We start from the raw sequence: 13,272 nt of genomic DNA, 5'->3' as shown, positions 1-13,272 counted from the left end.
ATAATGTTCCATAACCGGAAATGGGGAGTGAGTGTTGGTTCTGGATTTTCTATGGTATCGCCTTAGGAAGAAAACACATCCCCGAACCTCCCTAGCCACAGAGTACTTGTATGATCGGTCATACGTTGATCCCCCATTTTTCACCTGGTCTGCATCCACAAATATGAAGCTATTCACAAATCACCTGATCTGTGTATAGGGCTAATTTATTGCTAAGATCCAAGGCCGGCCACTACTCCGAGCTTTTACCCATTAAGCCACAAAGGCATAGCCAAACTGAGTTCTGGAAGTCGGTTTAACTGCTGTGGTCACTAGAATTTGGAAAGCTACTTAGTAAGATAAGTATTCTCCTTTATTACCTTACTATTTAGTGATATCCTTGCCTATATTAAGCGTTATTATTCTACTGAAAAGCACTTTATAAAGCCCTTAGCTAGAGAAGATCCCGCTTTTAGAAAGTAAGTAAGCTAGCTAATGTAAAGCTCTGTAAGCTTCCTTAGCTCTATAAGCTTCCTCTACTATATTTACTGATGTGACGGTTAGCAGGCGGTCGAAAAGGGCTGCACTGACCCTTCTCACCCAGGCAGCACCAAGTCAACTATTAACCGGACACAAGCCGCACTCCCGTAGTAATAGTTCTTACTCCTATTGGGTTGCTTTGAGAAGTTTAAACCCCATCAATTCGATCGCGCAGGCTGCGATGGTTGTCCACCCCAGCAGTGATGTCATTCATCCATGCACGTATATGCCGGGCAACAAACTCATTATCGCAATTTTGCACTGCAAGGTCGAAATCTCTTTGATGTTGGCTCTTGTGGAAAACCTCCACCCATCCCGGTTCCAGGCTTTTCATTTTATCAATAAACACATCACGAAGGAGAGTGACCTCATACTCCCATAGGTGTTCCCAGTAGAGATCGGAGGGTTCTCCGTTCGCTTCGGGTTTATATCGTCCTAGATCAGGCTCAAGGCGTCGCGGTCGCCCTTCCAAGAATGCAGGGTAATAGCAGGCATTCCATAATGGGAGTGCTGAAACACATTCCCAGTCTAAAATAGCTGCTAGCTCTCCGTTATCTGAAACGAGAATATTTCGGCGAGAGAGGTCGTCATGAACCAGGACTGAGGGCTCCGGATTGTCTCCATTTGGTGGAAAGAAAGATGGAAGCAAGGGTTTCAGTTTTCCAATGATTTCCAATGTTCTTGTTGCATCATCTGCATCAGCTTCATCATCACTCTCAAGATCGCTAGATGGTAAATTGTCTAGTGTCGACTGACAGTCTTTCTCGCTGAGAGAGAGACGTGATGTAATCCAGTCGCTACTAGACGTAAATGGCCCTCGATGAACATCCTGAAGGATATGCGACCCCCAAAAAAAGTGCATAGAAACAATTCTGCCCAACTCTGGTAATCCTGTAGGCAAATATTCCTTCTCAGATCGAGGTGAATTGTTAGAATATGCTGTGTTTCCAGCAGGCCAGGTCGCTTCAGACAGTCCAGAATCATTGGGAATAGATGCTGTCCCATAGAGATTTCCAATCCCCTGGAATTGGTTCCGAAAAAGGCAACTAGAGTAGGCCGCAAACTCTCCAACCAAACTTGTCTTTGCAGAAAATGATAGAGAGCGCCACAGCTCTTTCAACGGTCTTCCAGGCATTCTGGTCATAATGATCCATTCAAATCCGATAGGATTTTCTCGGGAAGATTGATAGGTGATGACTCGAGGAACAGGGATATTTGTGGTACGGGATATCCATTCCACTGTCGACACTTCACTCATAGTTTTATAGTACGGATCAACAGGCAACGAGACTCGCATAACAAAGACCTCATTATCTATCTTCACGTCATAGATTTTGTTCAAGGCGCCCTCGGCGAGGAAGGTTACCTGGACCGTGCTTGATGGTAGTAGCGACTGTATTGTCCGCTCGATGGCCTGAGGATCGGGCTCCACCGTCCACTGGGGTTCAAGATTGAAGGTTCTTTGAACCCAGGCAAGGCCCGGGGGCTGTACCTCCAGGGGTTTCATTTCTGTCGCGATGTAAGGGATTGGTCCGCCGTGGATTCGGTGCTAAGATTCTGTGGTTTGAGCTTCAATATGAGGGGCAAAACAGAATATGCGTAAAGGTCGAGAGAAATGCGCTAAAGGACATGTGAGCGGGGGCCATATCGGGCCGGAGTAACTTACGGAGAGAATGACTTTCTATAAGGGCGAGCCCACGGCTTGAAGTTGTTCATGTGAAAGGTAGGGGCACATTTTAGGGAATGGGGATGCTTAGGGGGATACATATGTATTATGACAGACAGGTGATTGGAAAGAGGGAAGACGAGGGGAGTGGAAGCTGAAGGGGAGGGTGCGGGTTGTGGGGGGATTGAGTTGAGATGTTGCAATAGAAGAAATGGACATCAGTCTTTTTGGTCTTTCTATTAGCCTCTTGAGTACATAGTCTTCTTTGGTAATGTCTTTTAGAAGCGGCTTCCCCTAGAGTCCTTCCTTATTTTAGGTAGACATCACCTTCTAGAGACCGTATACAGTTCTAGAGTCGGCTCACCCTAAAATATATATAGTTACGGTAACTACCTGGCTCCTACTACCGCAAGCCAGGTAAGAAAATTAAAAACATTTGTCCACTCCGCCGCATACAGGCCGACTGATTACTGTTTCCGTTTCTTATGCAAAGATCGTGGGGAGAAGCCTACCGCACAATAACGGGAGAATGACCAGTCGAGGTCGACGAATCCCCCTTTGAAGACATAAACATAGCTTCTAAGTCTATAGACCCACGTAGACGTGGTTGCTTATCTCGCTCTGTCGTCGCAGCCAGCAGAACTAAGAAAGCATACATGCGAGATATTAGCTTGTTTAGCTGCCAATCAACTCGACTGTAATATCGAATTATCTTGATCTGCCGGTGGAATCAAGCACATCGTATCTGCTCCTATACTCCTTAAGAGTGGAAACAGTATCTTTAAGCCGGCCAGCCTTGTGCGGAACGATCTTGCCACCAAGCTTGGAGAGCTCTTTGCAAGAATCCGCGTTAGGATGGATAGAAAGACATGTAAGAGAGCCGAATCCTTTTGGCGAAGTTAGGGTCCGTTAGAATCAGTTCCGCTATTAGAAAGCCGGTGTGACCGTCCGCCGAGGTAATGCAAAACTGACGAGACATTTTCGATTAGCCCTCTGTCGCTGGTTTGCTTTGGCACGTCTGTGCTGGAATTAAGCTATATGCCTAGGTATCAACATGTGGCGGCGCCGGCGATCCCAATGACATCGGACTACTGTCGGCTGGTGAAGTAACACACCCATCATTGCGGTGACGTCCGATAGTAGCAATGTTAATATAATATTTCGTCGTTCTAAACATATTAGCTCAACCGACAAGGGGTTTGGCGGAGGAGACGACAGTGGGCCCTGAGCCCCAGGTGCCGCTTGGGCAGGCGTCCTGTCATTTCTACGTACTAGTGACATCCGACGTTTCTCTACATGTACTGTATTGATGACTTCCCTGGACAAGCATGACACGGTCAGATAGATCTTAAGAGACCTCAGATAGTTGAATCTTGGCGCCGATTTAACTAGTTGTGCGTGTTTCTTGAGTCAGCAGCATCGTTGGCGGAAATATGTTTCACTCCAACAGAAATAGAAGCGGTGGCGGTGACCTTATCGTATGCAGGTCCATTGTGGGAGTTGCCTATATTGCCTATGAGCAGTAATCAGTCATCATGACATCTAGTGTGGTAGAGAATAGTCAGAGAGAATTAGGTCTCTTTTTAACCGGATCATGAACTCTTGTACACGTCATCTTACTCCTGCCTGCACACTACTAGCTTCAATATATGCGTACCGTTTGCAAGTCTGAGCCCACTGAAAAGTCGTACTGACACAAATGTTACCTCACTGCTCTGCGGACCTGCTCGAGCGTCATATAAAGGATGAGCTACATCGCTCAATCATCGACTTTGTCAAACGGATTTCGCACACGGTATCTGTCAGTTGATCGAACTACACACATCCTATCCACCACGGTCGAACTACAAACATCCTATCCACCACGATGCCGCAGTACAGGAACGGTCAGACTGTTCGTTACAAACCTGTCGGGGGTAAGCAGAATCAGCTTGAAGGGTAGCATTGGGTCTTGACCAAAGCCTTGCTAATACTCTTGATTAATATACAGGCCCGGAATCGCGCACTTCTGAGAGCGTTGGGTTCATCAGATCCGTCCTGACCGAGCCTGGAAACCAGGCCCATCGCAACGTCGATGCTAGTGAGGATCAGCCGCGCTACGAGATTGAGAATCAAAACACGGGCCGAGTGACCACGATCTACGAGAAGAACATTATGGATATGGCATGACTTGCTCGTATTCTCATGTAACGAGTTGAAGTAGATATAGTTGGCACTAGGCCTAGTACCAATGATTTCCATTTCTGAACGGACCGGAAGGTGTAGATACGAAATATTTAATTGAGTCAAGGCAAACTATCGACCGAGTAAACACTGTCGTTCGAAGATTGACAAATGGATGTTTCAGAATTCTGTATACGGAGCCTCCTAACGAAGAAGACTAATCGGAAATGAAGGCTGAAGAGAGGAGAGCACCGTTACTTCGTACTCGGCCTGATTCATGAGATCTAACATGCTGGGTCGACAATCTAGTAATAAGGTTAAACTAAGTGTTACATTTCATACAGATGGTCTTGCCTTAATACACAAAATCGGACCTGAACAGAAAGAACATTGTGACTCTCAAGGCGTAAGTAAACCTGAATCGATACGCTTGGAGCGCTGTATCGATCTAGCCCCTAAATCACTGCCGATATTCGCATTGCTGACAGTTGGGCCTCCTTTCCTCAGCGGTCTTGTGAAGGAAAAGGTCGCAGCCACAGAAGAGAAACACCAATATAGCGCCTTTTCCACAACCTAAGTGATGTTGATCCCAATATCACGATACTGAAGGGTAATACTTTGCTCGCTTTAGTTCACTGATAGTGTATTGAATTTGCTCAATACGATGTACTGCTCTTCTCCTAGCCCATAGTAGAGCAAAGCAAAGCAATTGAACGCAAACAGAAGACTTCGTTCGGTCTCTAAAATTGACTTAAGCAACTGATCTTCGAGTATTCTCCGATGCATCACTTCTCATCGAGTCAGGTAGAAAGGAAGGCTTGACGACGCCAAGCTCTAGGGTATGCACAGTCTATACCCTTCTTCATAACTGATGATCTCGAAGCTGTGAACGCAAAGAAAGAGCAGATCCAATAGAGGAACCGTCTTCTGCCGGAAAGAGCATAATTGGGTCTCCGGAGTCTTCGGGCCAGTCAAGAATTTCCCGCAACGCAGTAGCGGCACGTTTCCTAAACTTGGGGTAATTGCTGAACATGGACCCGTCCACCCCGACATGACATGACTCTATCCTCTTTCTCCGGCAGATTGCTGCAATTCTGCAAGCATACTGGCAACCAAGACCACCGAACCTCTGCATTCGCGTTCCAGCATCTGCCTTCCAAATGCTGCTGCACAAGTAAATGCTCCAAAAAAATTGGTGTGCATTTGATGGATGTATAAAAAGTCTTATCAATAGCTATTGACAATAAATCCTAAGATACAAGGTAGAACGTCGCATTTAGTTACTGCAACTACATGTGTCTCGGGGTGAGCCGTGTGGCTCGAGCCGCATGTGGTTATCTCTTATCGCCACCGGATATTTTCTATTTTCTTATTTTCTACCTAGATCAATCCCGAGGTCTCACATTTATCTTCGTCACTCCCCTTTTCTTCATCAAACATATTGTTAAGATGACCAAATGCGCTGCCTCGTCAAGGTTGGCCTTGTCTGCCGTTCTGCGCAATGTTTTCCGCTCCCAGTGCAGTAAATTTGGCGCCTCTTCAATAACCCCCTATCGCCGACCTTTCGCCTCTGTTCCTCTTTTCTCTTCGGATATTCAACTCCAAAGATCCTTCGGTTCAATGCCACGCTTGTGCGACTCACAGAATGAACAACCAGAGCCCGCAGTCCCTGGAACCCTGACCGTCGCCGATGACACTCTGCCTTCTCAACACAAAACAACGAAAAGGAAAGATTATGATTCACCTGGCAAGACCGATGGATGGAATACCCATAAACGCCAGCCCAAAGATCATCGAGGGAACCCAGAAAATCGCACCGGAAGAACCGACAGAGAGCGCAGAGCTTTCCGCAACGAGACTCGCAGGGAGGCCAAAAAGGAGCCTCGCAAGTGGCAAGATAGGACCGACAAAGTTAAACAGTTCTCAGAGAACAAAGGAAATAAAAAGCCTGAGCACTGGCAAGTGCAAAAAGCGGCTTTGAAGGAGAAGTTCGCGGGTGGTTGGAACCCACCCAAGAAGCTATCACCTGATGCCCTCGATGGAATTCGTCATCTCCATGCGAAAGCTCCCGAACAATTTACGACCGCTGTCCTTGCACAGGAGTTTGAAGTCTCACCGGAAGCTATTCGCCGGATTTTGAAGAGCAAATGGCGCCCATCGGAGGACGAGATGGAGAGTCGGCGCAAACGATGGGAGAACCGACACGATAGAATCTGGAGTCGTATGGCTGAGCTTGGTCTTCGCCCTTCGACCAACCGCACGCGAACTCTTTCAGACTTCCATGTGCTGTATGACGACAACAATCGCAAGCGACGATAGTCGTCTGTGTACATTTTACCAAGTTCGATATGGTTTTAAGCGCCTGTACATTAGATATGGTTTCAATTTATGCCTGTACAATAAATACTATCAGCTATGACTTTTTCTTTTGGGAGTAAACAACGTATTTACCATAGTACTTGGTTGCAGTAGGGTGGGTATCATATGTCATTTAGCCCGTAGTTTGGGGTGGAGCTAGGAGCAAGGATATCATCGCCACGCAACCCCCTCGGCAACACACCTTCAACTCTACAACCAGCATGGTTCACTCAGGTTGACAGAATGCTACTGTCGGCACATTTCACCCAGCTTCGACCTAACTACAGCTCATCGTGCCGGCAATTCCCCCCCCAGGCCTTAGCTCCCCTCGAACTGCAGCCCACATGCTGACACAACCGCCATGCCATCCAACATCCAAGTCTTCGTGAAATGGAAGGACCAAACTATATTTGCAGGAGAGGATGTGGAATGCACTATAACATTCAAGAACGTGGCCGATACTGGCGCCGATGCCAACACTGCGGGTGAAGGAGTTCAACATTCACGGAAGGTCTCTCGAGTCGCGAACCACACACCTAATTCGAACTCGGAATCTTTCTTCGGATTCAAATCTCCACAAGCTCTCTTTTCTGGTCGCCGATCATATTCCGTTAGCTCCCAACGGAAGCCTTATCACCGGGCAGCCTCGTCCCTGAGCTCTCCGCTGGTCGGCTCTCATAGCTTTCCTCCGAACAACGGCCCCTCTACACCGCGAGCATGGCAACCAGGTCACAACCACAAACGATCCGTCTCTATCCTCTCCATTGATAGCGAAGGCCAAGCAGATCCGACGCCTTCACCGCACCATTACAATCGACACCAGCCAGCCAGGGGTCATGGGCGCTCGGCGAGTCTCCAGGTTTTACCGCGAAGGAACAATAGCTGCGAGGATTCGTACAAAAAAGGTAGATGATGGACAGTCCATTGACTAGCGGACCTTGAGCTAATGACTGTCTCTTCTCAGCGAGATCCCCCTCGCAGGCCTTTCCGTTTCCATTGACAGAGACTCCGAGCGAACATCCCAACGGCAGCCTGAGAGTTGATACGTCCCACTTAGGGCGAGCTAGCCGCCCTAGCTCTCTAGCGACTAGTCCAATGGGCCCAGTAGAGCCATTACGTGCGCCTTCACGACGGCCCCAACCACCTCCCCTCGATTTTAAGTTTCCGGCGACGCCTTCGACCGATTCAGCTAACAATCGCACCATGCGCACGCCGTCACCGAAGTCGGCGACAACGAACGGTACATCATCAACCGGAGGAAGGCCCACTGTTAGAGATGCGCAGGGTCTGACTGGACCGGCGCACCAGCAACTAACCCGCATTATATCAGCCACAAGCGTTAATGGGAGCAGCCGGAGCAGTGGGGAGTTCTACTCCGTCAGCGATCACTCCACTGAGACTCTCGGATCAGAATACACAAACTACTCGGTACAGAATGCGCGAGCTCCCCCTCCCATGCGGCATGCGCGGCATCATTCGAGTGTAGTTCCATCTCCCTCCAAAGCCTCCAACAGCCAGGCGCTGCTGATGGGCTATGCGCAAGTTAACGCATCATTCACGGTCGATGGGTCATTAGTGAATCAGTCAGCCTTCGACGAAGTCAAGCGAAAGGGAGTTGTCGGTGGCCAACCGGGTTCAGGCGGACTTCCTGGCCGACCAGCGCCAACAGCCGAGCGACCACGTAAAACTGGTGGGTTCTGGGGCGCACTCAAATGGAACACTATAGAGGAATCCATCAACGGTCTTCTTTCAAATAATGAACTGGATGGGCTACGAGAGATGCGCGGTGTTACATCGTCGAGATCAATTCCACTATTATCCACCTCGCAGTCGCTGCTCTTTGTTGACCTCCGGCTGGCACCAGGAGAGGAACAGTCATATTCCTTCTCGTTCTCCCTTCCCAAAGGACTCCCGGCGAGTCATAAAGGAAAAGCAATCAAGATCTCATATAATTTGGTCATTGGAACTCAGCGACCTAGCGGGCCTAACGAGCCCCAGAAGGTCAACCGCATCAATATACCCTTCCGCGTTTTTAGCGGCGTGAATGGTAAGTTATATTCCTTACCTTGCTTTTCATCCCAAGTTCTCACGATTTTATAGAAAAGGGAGATATTCTAGGGCATGATTTGATGTCACCTTATGTACTCCTACGGGATGAAGCGAAGGTGCAAAAGGTCGGGACAGTGATGCCTGTGGCAACGAAAAACCAAAGTATCAGCAAATCTCACCATTCCGCGGCCGATTTCCTTGGTTTCGTGGACGAAATTCTGGAGCAACGTGCGCGTTCCAATACGTTGTTCCCACCTGGTGCTACGCCCTCGAGACGACCTAGCGTCGAAGGGTTACCCCAGATGCTCACGTCCAAGGATGTCATAGATTTTGCTATCCTCCGCAGCAACCAGGCCGTGAACTCTCGCCGCAGCCCCAATCGCTTTGAGATTGCCCGCGAAGGTAAACGTATCGCAGTGGTCGTCTTGAACCGGCCGGTTCACCGTCTTGGAGAAACCATTATCGCCACCATGGATTTTGGAGATGCTACAATTCCATGCTACGCTGTACGTGCCTCGCTAGAGACGTCCGAAAAAGTCACCCCTACTTTAGCCATCCGGTCAAACGCCAGCATTCACCGTACCACGCGCCGCATCCATGCTTCTCTGTTCGAGAACACACTCCATGCCACAAGAGTGGCTTTCAGCCCTGCTATCCCCATCACAGCTACGCCTTCGATCTTGACGAGCGGTGTGACTCTCGACTGGGAACTACGATTCGAGTTTGTCACATCCAATGTTCGAGGCGAGCAAGGTGCCCCACCCTCAGGCACTCGTTTACTCGAGGCCTTGTCATCGGACGATCGCGGCACTGTGCTGTCTGCTATGGAGCATTTGAACTGTGAATCATTCGAGATCGCTATCCCACTGACCGTTTATGGAGAGACTGTGCGAGAACGACTGCCCGAGGAGAATGAAGGCTATCCAATCTAGAAAGTCTAGATGTACACTTGACGTACACATGTGCTTGCCTGCCGCGCAGGTTATGTTTGATTTGATTTTCGTTTCCTCAATATTCCCCTTGTGCCATCGAGGGAGAAACTCCCGCAAATATAAGCCCCACGGGGCTCTGCATTCCCATGTATAATTGATATTCAAATTGAATCGGAAAATAACTGCATAGTATTACTAGTTGAGCCTATGTATAAATATATATTCTTATGTATAGCTGTGACGTAGATGCGGTAACTGGGGCAACGCGGTCAGTCAACGGATCGGATCTCACTTTATCAACTTTGGGGCTGAAACTCGATAACATCACTCTCATTGCACGTTTCGCTCGGACATATCATCCAGAATCATTGCTAGGTACGTATCATTGGCATTTGTCTACACGCCAGAATGTCAGCACAGCAGCACATGTGATGGCATTCCTCTAATCTTGGACAGCAACTGGTATCTGACATTGGAATGTAGGCACATCGCGATCAGCGCAAACCCCGCCGAAATACACCCCTACCGAAAGGGATTACTTCGCGTGTTTCTCGTGAGAGAATATGGCTTCGTTCATCACCACCATGTCTGTCCCCGCTACCCCTCCCGCTGCTCATTTCCCTTCCCCTGAGGAGCCAGCCTCTCGCTCCCCGCAATCCCACCTCCCTTCCGTTGTCAGCCCTCCTGCCCTATATCAGACTACTCGCACTTCTCATATCCCATTCTCGGACCCTCCATCTTACCTCTCGCCAGCGGTGCGCGCACTCAAACAGGGCTGCTTTGGACTAACACCTCCCAGCAATGCACGCACACGTGCCCCCTTCAAGCCTCGCTCGGCCGCCAAGGGAACGAGCAGTTATCAGCTACGACAGTTCGCCGAAGCCACACTTGGAAGTGGTAGTTTGCGCAAGGCCGTGAAGCTGCCCGAAGGCGAAGATCAGAATGAATGGCTCGCCGTCAATAGTAAGACATGTCTTGTGAAGTTGTGCTGTATGCATCTGCTGATGTTTTGGCAATCTAGTTGTCGACTTCTACAACCAGATCAACCTTCTCTACGGGTCAATAACTGAGTTCTGTTCACCGCAGACATGTCCCGAGATGAAGGCTACAGATGAGTATGGTACTTCTTCGACATGTCATTGACCCTCGGCTTACAAGTTTGAATAGGTTTGAGTACCTCTGGCAAGACTCGGAGAATTTCAAGCGGCCAACGAAGATGTGTGCCCCGGAATACATTGAACACTTGATGGCCTGGGTTCAGAGCAATGTTGACAACGAGCAAATGTTCCCCAGCCGGATCGGTATGTTTTACCTAGTTGTCATCCGTAACATAGTAGATCTATCGCTGACACGGTTTCTTTCCTTTCCAGGTGTCCCATTCCCTAAGACCTTCCCCAGTCTTCTCCGTCAGATCTTCAAACGTCTATACCGTGTTTACGCCCACATCTACTGCCACCACTACCCAGTGGTAGTGCACCTCGGCCTCGAGCCTCACCTCAACACCAGCTTCAAGCATTATGTCTTATTCATTGACGAGCACAAGCTGGCCAGTGGGAAGGATTTCTGGGGGCCGCTAGGTGATTTGGTGGATAGTATGTTACGCAGCGACTGAGGATCGGATCGGGAAATTAGGTAGTAATTGTGTTTTGCATCTGATCCCCGTAGTCAGGGATACTGACTGGTCTGCGGAAAGGATATCTCAACGGCGTTTCGGGTGCGGTGCATGCATTGCAGTATTTTAGCTTGGACTTTCTGGCGTTTGGGGCTTGACCTGACGCGAAGACCGAAACGATGAATCCATGGATATTTCTTTATTTCTGAGTTTTGTAAAGAGGGCGCTTCTTTGATTATTTTGCGGGATGTAGTAGGCTATGTGGGAAGTGTGTTAGACTACATATGTAGATTTAATACCTGCAGGAGCAACCACAACCATACACTGGCCTAGACAGTCACGGGATTGGCCCTAATCTCATGCTTGTGTCTTGGTCTTAACACTCAAGAGGATCCAGATCCATAGAAGCAGGATTTCTTTTGCCAGATTCGACTAATGATATTGCAGTGTGTGGTAAAATTCGACTGTGGGATGTGGAGTATCAACACCACCAGGAACTAGAAGTCTTGCAAGTCCTATAGCTCCAACTGACCACATTGATGTCGAAGATACGTCGAAGCCGCCAAGTAATTATAGAAGCACGTGACCTGGTTCTTGTGTGGCACGTGATCACGGGAACATTCGGCCCGGAGGTCTCAACCTTGCATCCTTGAAGCAAGCACTCCGAACGTCGATATCACCTCCCCATCCAACCCCTCTGTGTCTCTCTCCCTCCTCGAGGCCACTTCTCCAGCCAATTGCACAATGATGTCCGCTCGCTTCGCCCGCGCTGGCCTGCGTGCCACCCAGTTCTCGGTTCCTCGCACCGCCGCCGTTAACGGCATCAGGTCCTATGCCACCCCGGCCCAGGAGACCCGCGCTCCCGTCGCTCTGTTCGGCGTTGATGGCACCTACGCCTCTGCTCTGGTATGCACCTCCATTGCTCGGTCTTGTCGCGACTGTGTGTTCGTCTTTTTCGCGACGAACGCCCCCGTCTTTCCCCGACCCCTCCCACAGTCGTGTTCCAATCTTTAAAAAGCAATCTTGAAATCCTCATCACAAACACTATAACCCATCACCGGAATGAATTCCCTTCTAACCATGCTCGTCAATAGTACACCGCTTCCGCCAAGTCCGCTGCTCTCGACCAGACTGCCCGTGCTATCTCTACCCTCGGCGAGACCCTCAAGGCTGACAAGAAGCTCGCCAACATCCTCGGTGCCCCCATGCTCACCAACGCCGACAAGAAGTCTATCGTCGAAGAGCTTGCTAAGGTTGCCGGTGCCGATAAGGCCGGTATCCTCCAGAACTTCCTCGAGACTCTCGCCGAAAACAACCGTCTCGGTTCCCTCGAGGGTGTCTGCGATAAGTTTGCTACCCTGATGGGCGCTCACCGCGGCGAGATCGACCTCAACATCACCAGTGCTCAGGTACGTCCTCCATGGGCTGGGTTTCGGTCTCGCAAAAAGATTTAAAGGGTATATGCTAAAACTTCGTCTGCAGGAGCTCGATGCCAAGACCATCTCCCGTCTTGAGAAGGCTGTTTCCAAGTCTCAGTTCAGCCAGGGCAAGAAGCTCAAGGTTGTTGCCAAGGTGCGTTGTACTGGTTGAAATTTTTGTTTAGTGGCTGTTTACTAACTCTATAAATTAGGTCAACCCCGACCTCGTTGGTGGACTCATCGTTGAAATTGGTGACCGCACCGTTGATCTTAGCGTTTCTTCCAAGATCGCCAAGATGAACAAGGCTCTTTCCGATGCTTTGTAAATGTAAATTAGCCTCAGCGTTTGAGGGGATGGTTAGATTATAGCATATCGTCCCGGATGAACGGTAGCGTTCGTAGGAGAAAGGGGGAATTGGAAGATTCCCTTTTCTACCTTCATTTTGTTTTGTTCTCATTGTCAATTGCACAAATTCATCTATAGTTGGTGTCTTACAGATCATTACAAGCCTGAGCCCTACAAGGTACGGAAGGACACATTCCGAGGTTGGTCTA

General features: G+C 49.1%; 6 protein-coding genes across 6 annotated transcripts; 5 read left to right on the top strand and 1 right to left on the bottom strand.

Annotated features, from left to right (window-relative positions):
* Window positions 1-667: 667 nt before the first annotated feature.
* Window positions 668-2,026, bottom strand: N7489_003449 (phosphotransferase family protein; the record flags this gene model as incomplete). The annotated part of the gene is made up of 1 exon (XM_056709204.1): window positions 668-2,026. The coding sequence occupies one exon, from the start codon at window positions 2,024-2,026 to the stop codon at window positions 668-670; it is 1,359 nt and encodes a 452-aa protein (XP_056573506.1).
* Window positions 2,027-4,052: 2,026 nt separating this feature from the next.
* Window positions 4,053-4,354, top strand: N7489_003448 (hypervirulence associated TUDOR domain-containing protein; the record flags this gene model as incomplete). The annotated part of the gene is made up of 2 exons (XM_056709203.1): window positions 4,053-4,101; window positions 4,176-4,354. The coding sequence occupies 2 exons, from the start codon at window positions 4,053-4,055 to the stop codon at window positions 4,352-4,354; spliced, it is 228 nt and encodes a 75-aa protein (XP_056573505.1).
* Window positions 4,355-5,797: 1,443 nt separating this feature from the next.
* On the top strand, window positions 5,798-6,667 carry rrg9 (mitochondrial ribosome assembly protein RRG9; the record flags this gene model as incomplete). The annotated part of the gene is made up of 1 exon (XM_056709202.1): window positions 5,798-6,667. One exon carries the CDS (start codon window positions 5,798-5,800, stop codon window positions 6,665-6,667), a length of 870 nt encoding a protein of 289 aa, XP_056573504.1.
* A 400-nt stretch (window positions 6,668-7,067) lies between these two features.
* Window positions 7,068-9,687, top strand: N7489_003446 (putative intracellular protein transport protein (Sat1); the record flags this gene model as incomplete). Its single annotated transcript, XM_056709201.1, has 3 exons — window positions 7,068-7,611; window positions 7,671-8,753; window positions 8,807-9,687. The coding sequence occupies 3 exons, from the start codon at window positions 7,068-7,070 to the stop codon at window positions 9,685-9,687; spliced, it is 2,508 nt and encodes an 835-aa protein (XP_056573503.1).
* A 584-nt stretch (window positions 9,688-10,271) lies between these two features.
* On the top strand, window positions 10,272-11,299 carry N7489_003445 (Mob1/phocein family protein; the record flags this gene model as incomplete). The annotated part of the gene is made up of 4 exons (XM_056709200.1): window positions 10,272-10,650; window positions 10,709-10,802; window positions 10,855-10,988; window positions 11,058-11,299. 4 exons carry the CDS (start codon window positions 10,272-10,274, stop codon window positions 11,297-11,299), a joined length of 849 nt encoding a protein of 282 aa, XP_056573502.1.
* A 744-nt stretch (window positions 11,300-12,043) lies between these two features.
* On the top strand, window positions 12,044-13,043 carry N7489_003444 (F1F0 ATP synthase subunit 5; the record flags this gene model as incomplete). The annotated part of the gene is made up of 4 exons (XM_056709199.1): window positions 12,044-12,205; window positions 12,394-12,708; window positions 12,782-12,871; window positions 12,930-13,043. 4 exons carry the CDS (start codon window positions 12,044-12,046, stop codon window positions 13,041-13,043), a joined length of 681 nt encoding a protein of 226 aa, XP_056573501.1.
* Window positions 13,044-13,272: the final 229 nt, after the last annotated feature.

Source organism: Penicillium chrysogenum (genome assembly GCF_028827035.1).
Source record: "Penicillium chrysogenum strain IBT 35668 chromosome Unknown utg000001l_segment0_segment0, whole genome shotgun sequence".
Taxonomy (NCBI): Eukaryota; Fungi; Ascomycota; class Eurotiomycetes; order Eurotiales; family Aspergillaceae; genus Penicillium; species Penicillium chrysogenum.
The sequence above is the reverse complement of the archived record's forward strand: the minus strand, read 5'-3'. Positions and strand labels throughout refer to the sequence as shown.